The sequence below is a fragment of the Siphateles boraxobius genome, unplaced genomic scaffold (assembly GCF_051911475.1).
Source record: "Siphateles boraxobius isolate OS27281-9 unplaced genomic scaffold, OSU_SipBor_1 249, whole genome shotgun sequence".
NCBI lineage: Eukaryota > Metazoa > Chordata > Actinopteri > Cypriniformes > Leuciscidae > Siphateles > Siphateles boraxobius.
In genome coordinates, this window is record NW_027508865.1 from 67,501 (window position 1) to 75,000 (window position 7,500).

The following is a 7,500-nucleotide window of genomic DNA, read 5'->3' on the forward strand; positions in this document are numbered from 1 at the left end:
GAGAGAGAGAGAGAGACACAGACAGATAGAGAGACACAGACAGACAGATAGAGAGAGAGAGACACAGACAGATAGAGAGACACAGACAGACAGCTAGAGAGACAGAGAGAGAAGGACAGACAGATAGAGAGACAGAGAGAGACAGAAAGGACAGATAGAAGAGAGAGAGAAACAGACAGACAGATAGAGAGAGACACAGACAGATAGAGAGAGACAGACAGACAGAGAGAGAGACAGACAGACAGATAGAGAGACAGAGAGAGAGAGACACAGACAGATAGAGAGACAGAGAGAGAGAGACAGACGGACAGATAGAGACACAGACGGACGGATAGAGAGAGACAGAGAGAGAAGGACAGACAGATAGAGAGAGAGAGAGAGAGAGACAGAGAGAGACAGACGGACAGATAGAGAGACAGAGAGAGACAGAAAGGACAGATAGAAGAGAGAGAGAAACAGACAGACAGAGAGCGAGAGACACAGACAGATAGAAAGAGACAGACAGACAGATAGAGAGACAGAGAGAGACAGACAGACAGATAGAAGAGAGAGAGAGAGACAGCCAGACAGATAGAAGAGAGAGAGAGACACAGACAGACAGATAGAGACAGACAGCGCTCCTCACTCGTGTCAGTGAGACAGTTCGGATCATTTTCCGTCTGGGTTTTTTTGGCTTTCGTATGTCGTCATCTTCATCATACAAATCCTACAACACAGGAAGTATAAATCAGAATCAGATTTATTGCCACACATGATTAAACACAAAGCATTTGTAGTACACAGAACATAGATGACATAGATAATATAAACATAGACACAATATATATGTACAAACTCTACAGTATATACAAGTATGCGAGGGAAAGCACATGATTTGTTCAATAAAAGTATACACAGTTTATTGGGTATTGCACTTTTTGTATGAATCCACATGCCATATTGAAATGATGTGATGCTGTCATGATGACACTGACGCTGATGACGTGACGTGATTTACCTCATCACAATAATCCATCAAGAGTGAGCGATTCAATGACATCTCACCTGTCCGTTCACAGCATCATCACTGCCCTCCTGCCCTGATGAATAACTGTCATCATCATCCTCCGAGTAATTATCCATATCAGGAGACCGGTCTGAGAAACACACACACACACACACATAGGTCAGAGGTCATACACAAGCACACCTGTAACTCGACCCTCCTCTCGGCATCTTTCAGTGATGATCGTGTTCTGATCTGGACATCTGACGTCGTGTGTTATTAATAGTGTAATGCCAGACGAACAGATCAGCACATCTCAGGCTTCGTGTGCACATTCAAATCAGCCCTATAGTCATGGTTTATCAGCTAGCGATCATGATGTTTCACCATTGCTCAACTAAACAGATATCAGTGTGTGTGTGTGTGTGTGTGTGTGTGTGTGTGTGTGTACCGGAGGCTTTGGCCTTGGCTCGCGTCGGGCCGCTGCCGTACTCGTGGTCGATGGGTTGACTGGACAGTGAGAACACACTGATCTCCGCCACGCGAGCCGGCGCCTCCTTCACGTGGAGAGCCAGAATCTGCCCGCCGTCTGTGGGATGCTGCAACACCTGATCACACAATCAGTCACACACTCACAGATGCATCAGCGTTCTTTCATGTGGCAACGTTTTGTGACAGAGATCTGACACTGCTGTTTCGTCATGTCTTTGTGTGTGTGTGCGCGGCTTCGAGCGCTCCCTTGTCTGTGTGCCTCTTTACATGTGCGGGAAGTGGTGTTCGGATCCCGGCACGTCAGCCTAGTTTGGTTTCGGTTCTGTGACGGGATTCGGACACTCATGCTCCGATTGTTTGTGTTCTGTCGTGAGCGCACAGGATCAGCTTACGCTCATTCTCGTGCGTCGTGCGGGTTCGAGTTCGCTCGGGCCGTACACACTTCTGTCTGTGTGTGTGTTGTGTTTTGTGTAGCATGCAGCTTGTGTTTACATAAACTGTGTGCTTTAGTGTTGTCATGTTTTGTGTGAACTCATGACTTATGAGTGTCCTCATTGGCTGCATGTTAATGTCTTGTTTTGTGAGCACATGGCTTGTCGTGTGTGTTTCCTTGTGTCATGTGCTCTCCTGTCATTGTCTTGCCCCGCCCATCTTGTTTCCTGACTATTGGTTCATTAGCCCCACCTGTACTCCATCGTTACCCGGTTTGTTTGCTCTCCCTATTTATTCTCCTTGTGTTTAGTCCTGTGCTGGTTCGTGGTCGTGTGTGCACCGTATGTTTCCCCGCTGTGTGCTTCTGTCCAGTCCAGTCCAGTCAAGTCCAGTCCAGTCAAGTCCAGTCCTGTCCAGTCCAGTCCAGTCCAGTCCTGTCCAGTCCAGTCCAGTCCAGTCCAGTCCAGTCAAGTCAGTCTAGTTTTCCCCTTTGGGGTAGTTTTTGTTGTCTGTTTTATTTTATTATCATTAGAAGCCCATCAACTCTGCACCTGAGTCCTCGCTACATTCATTACACCCATATCTGACACACATTTGTAAAAAATGTAAAGCCTCCACCTAAACAATACCGTATTTGCACACAGTTATAGAGAAGACGTTATAGAGGAGACCGTATTAACAAGGACGTTTTCGAACTGAAGCATTCAAACAGTGCAAGAATAACACTGGGTAAACCTGCCTGTTTTCCTAACTTTTCCAGCTGATGAAAGATAAAAACACTGGCAGCCAATCAGAGTCCATCTCGCTTTAACAACAGGGTTCGTACAGATGCTGGAAAATGAAATTCAAGGACTTTTCAAGGAATACTTTTTTGGTTTTCAAGGAATACAATCAGAGATCTCAAAATCAAACAATATCTTTATTATCTTTCAAATTCTAAAAAAGGTTTATAGATAAACAAAAATAAACCACAAATAGAGTGCAGCAGATGCAATGATTGTGGTATCTTTAATCATTGGAAGGACACTAGCTAACTATATTTATATAGCGTTGTTTCAAAGCAGCTTTACAGAGATAGCAGGAAAATATTGTTGTAATAATATTGTTAAATATAAAATTAACTGTCCCCGACTAAGCAAACCAAAATTCAATGGTGACAAAGGTGAAGAAAGGCGACATTATAACAAAGATATCAATTTCCTATTACCTAAACTGATTTTATGATTGACCTGAGGAATGAAAGCTGTATCGTATACTTGGATATGAAATGTGAAAAGATTGTATTGATTGATAGAATTAAACACTAATTTCACATATATTGTCTTTCAATAATCCATGCACTTTTCAAGTACCTTTTTATAAATATGGCTGTTTTCAAGGGTTTTCCAGGACTTAAATTTAAAAAAGTCAAATTCAAGCATTTTGAGCAGCTTGTACGAGCCCTGTAACACGCGTGACCATCTGAAGCAGCACATGACTGATAATAATATAATATATAGTTATTATTATAGTTTTTGCTCTCGGTGAGAACGGGCCGTACCTCCGCCATGTCGATGACTCCGACAGCGAGAGTCTTGAAGCCCAGAATTGTTCTGTTTTTGTAGCGTTTTCTTCTCTGGAGCATGATCTGCAGGCGGTTGGCGTCTCTCTTCAGGAAGTGGGAATACTGACATGACACGACAGAAACACACCAGAGGAAACATGGGAACAGCAGACTGAGATGAACTGAGATGCAACCAAATGACGTTTAAAGTGATGGTTCACCAAGAAGTGATCATTCTGTCATCATTTACTTGCCCTTGTGTCGTTCAAACATGACTTTATTTCTTCTGTAAAAGAATATAAGATGAAAAAACATTGGGGATCAAACACAGGACACCATTGACTTTCATTGCATGGGCATTTCTCAAAATATCTACTTTTGTATTTCACAGAAGAAAGTCACACAGGTGATGACAGACTGATCATTTATTGGTGAAACTGTCTCTTTAATGTTTTAAACTAGTCAAGGAGTCAGAAATCGTTCACAGCGTCAGGCGTCTGTAGCGTTCGCCACAGTCACACTATAAAAATTGATTGTGATTTTAACAGTAAAACACTGTGACAGGAAAAGACTGTTAATTTAAGTACATGTACTGTATACAGAGAAAAACTCTAATTAATCTAAACTTACATTTGAGGCAATGTGCCATTATTGGAAGTAAAAAGAACAAATCACCTTATAATTTACAGTTAAAAGCCGTAAATGGACATTCCCAGAATTCCCTGTGTGACACTTCACATTTAATGGCTTTTAATCTTTCTTATTAGGCTTTTGTTATCCGTTATATTATGTTTTTACATTACATCTTCATGTTGTTAAATTAATGTTTATTTCATTATTTTAGTGTCATGTGTGTGTGGCGGGGGGGGGCGTGGTCTCGCGAAGTCTGTAGCGAGAGACGAGTCAGCGAGCTGTGCGGTGAGTAAGTGGGTCAAGTGCAGATGATGAATACCTGTGTCTGATTGCAGTGATTGGCGTGGAGACCGCATATAAGCTGCCAGGAAGGAGAGAGCGGGAGAGAGAGGACTGGGACTCGTGCGGCGTTCGAGAGGAAAGAGTGCTGGGGAAAGCGACGAGAGCTGAGTCAGCGTGGAAAGAGTTTTATGAATGAAGTTGTACTGTGCTGTAGAGAACCTACGGTGAATGCGCTGTGTGCGCGCCTTTTGTTTTGTTTTGAGTTAGACTGAATAAAGTCCGTACGAGTCCCAGTATCGCCGACCCTGTCTTCTCCTTCCTTCACCCATATACACTTGACTTGACTACACTGGTGCCGAAACCCGGGAAGGAGAAGACCGCCGCCGCCATGCAGAACCCGCCGGGAACGCCATTTGCGGATCTCATCCAAACGCTCGCGGGTCTTCATCGGGAACAACACCACGCCCTGCTGGCTGTAAAGGAGGAGCAGGATCAACGGTTCCAGCTGCTTCTCCAAGGCCAGCAAGAAGACCGCGAGCTGTTCCGGAGCTGGCTCGACCGGGAGATTGGGGCCGTCCCCAATCCAGCTACTGCCTCGGCCCCGCCCCTGCCTCTCAATAAAATGGGGGCCCAGGATGATCCGGAGGCGTTCCTGGACCTTTTTGAGAGGTCGGCCGAGGCCCGGGGATGGCCCCGAGTGGACTGGCCCCTGCGGCTCATTCCCCTACTGTCAGGCGAGTCGCAGGTAGCCGCCCACCAGCTGCCAGTCCAGAATCTCCTGGTCTATGAAGACCTGAGACGCGCCATTCTCCAGCGGGTCGGCCGGACCCCGGAACAACATCGCCAACGGTTCAGGTCCCTGGGCCTGGACGAGTCCGGCCGGCCCTTCGTCATGGCGCAGCAGCTCCGGGACTCCTGCCGCAAATGGCTGATGGCCGACGGAGGCGACGTCGAGGATGTGATCAACAAGGTGGTACTGGAACAGTTCATCACGAAGCTGCCCAAGAAAACCGCGCAGTGGGTCCAGTGCCACCGCCCAACGTCGCTGGACCAGGCCATCCAACTGGCGGAGGATCACATGGTGGCGTGCCCAGGGGTCGGCGAGCCCCTCCCATCTGTCTCTCTCTCTCCCTCTCTCTCTCTCTTGTCCCCTTCTCTCCCCAAACCTGTCCCCCTTCCCAGGACTCGTGGGGGGCTGATGCCCCGGCCGGCGCCGAGGTGGAGAACGGGGCCTCCGGCGGAACCCGTCCCGGCTTCCAGAGCCCCACCCAGGGGGACGGCGTCGCTTGACCACTCCGCCCCGGTTTCTGCAGCCTCGCGCTCTCCACGCCAATCCCTTGACCCGCTTCCCGCCACTGGGGCGGCGGGGAGGCCTGGGCCGGCCTGTTGGCGCTGCGGGGACCCAGGACACTTTATAGACCGGTGTCCAGTGATGGAGGTGGGGACACTGATCCGGGTCCCCGACGCGCCGCAGGCTGCCCCCGATCAAGCTGGCCTGTACCAGATACCAGTGAGTATCAAGGGGGGTACTTATCAGGCTTTGGTGGATTCAGGCTGCAACCAAACCTCCATTCATCAAAGCCTGATTCAACCTGGGGCATTGGATAACAGCCGCATGGTAAAGGTGCGGTGTGTGCACGGGGTGGTGGTGAGTTATCCTATAATGCCTGTGATAATCCAATTTAGGGGACAAAAACATAGCGTAGAGGTAGCAGTTAACCCGCACCTCCGGCATCCGCTAATTCTGGGAACGAATTGGCCGGCTTTTAGTAAATTATTGGGGTCTTTGTGCGCGGATGCCTCTTGGAAAAAGAAAAGCAAGGGGAAGACAGCGGTTGTTCAGGTGGGAGATGCTGAGCCGGGACCTCTGGCTTCTGCTGCGGGGGAACGGAGTGCTCTGGAGAGAACCATCCTCACAGAACGCGATGATTTTCCCCTGGAGCAGTCCCAGGACGAGACGTTAAAACCTGCATTTGATCAGGTCCGTTCTATCGACGGCCAGGTACTCCACCCAGACCAACCGCTCTCTTACCCCTACTTTGCTATTTTGATAGATAAGTTGTATCGGGTGACCCAAGACACCCAATCAAAAGAAGATACAACACAGTTGTTAGTTCCTAAGAGCCGCCGGGAAATGCTTTTTCAGGCGGCTCACTGTAATCCAATGGCCGGGCATTTAGGTCAAACGGCGACACTAAACCGTATCATGGCCCGATTCTTTTGGCCGGGCATTCACGAGAACGTGCGCAGGTGGTGCGCGTCTTGTCGTGAATGTCAGTTGGTGAATCCCCCGGCCAATCCAAAAGCACCATTGTGCCCCCTTCCATTAATGCAGGTCCCCTTCGAACGAATTGGTATGGACCTCGTCGGGCCATTAGAACGGTCAGCACGGGGGCACCGCTTTGCGTTAGTCCTGGTGGATTACGCAACGCGGTACCCCGAAGCAGTCCCGCTCCGTAACATTTCTGCCAAAAGTGTTGCAAGCGCGCTCTTCTCGTTAATCTCCCGGGTGGGAATCCCTAAGGAGATTCTCACCGATCAGGGCACGGCGTTTATGTCACGAACTATTCGCGAGCTTTACGAATTATTGGGCGTTAAATCGATTCGCACTAGCGTCTACCACCCACAGACCGACGGGCTAGTGGAACGATTTAATCGCACGTTGAAGTCCATGATTCGGAAGTTCGTTCACGAAGACGCCAAAAATTGGGATAAGTGGCTAGAACCCCTCTTGTTTGCTGTACGCGAGGTCCCCCAAGCCTCCACGGGGTTTTCCCCCTTCGAGCTTCTCTATGGGCGTCAGCCCCGCGGGGTGTTGGACGTTCTTAGAGAAACTTGGGAGGACGGACCGTCCGCTAGTAAAAACGAAAAACGTAAAAAAAAATTCAGTATGTCTTGGACCTGAGAACAAAACTCCACACTTTGGGGCGGCTATCAATGGAGAATTTGTTACAGGCTCAAGGCAGACAGAGTCAGCTGTACAACAGGGGGGCTAGACTGTGTCAATTTGCACCGGGAGATAAAGTACTTGTATTACTCTCTACCTCCAGCTCTAAATTACTCGCCAAGTGGCAAGGACCATTTGAAGTCACACGGCGAGTTGGCGATCTCAATTATGAGGTGGTTCGAACAG

At 48.4% G+C, this 7,500-nt stretch overlaps 1 protein-coding gene across 3 annotated transcripts in view; it reads right to left on the reverse strand.

The window, feature by feature from the left end:
- Window positions 1-7,500, reverse strand: part of LOC143749451 (phosphofurin acidic cluster sorting protein 1) — a 70,317-nt gene that overhangs the window by 22,938 nt on the left and 39,879 nt on the right. For all 3 annotated transcript variants that reach the window (XR_013206980.1, XM_077241946.1, XM_077241947.1), the window contains exons 4-7: window positions 3,450-3,575; window positions 1,437-1,593; window positions 1,045-1,136; window positions 626-706 (exon numbers count right to left, since the gene is read on the reverse strand). Coding sequence is in view for 2 of the 3 variants with exons in the window: in XM_077241946.1 (XP_077098061.1) it covers window positions 626-706; window positions 1,045-1,136; window positions 1,437-1,593; window positions 3,450-3,575 (456 nt within the window). In the remaining variant the exon portion in view is untranslated. The remainder of the gene's footprint in view (window positions 1-625; window positions 707-1,044; window positions 1,137-1,436; window positions 1,594-3,449; window positions 3,576-7,500) is intronic.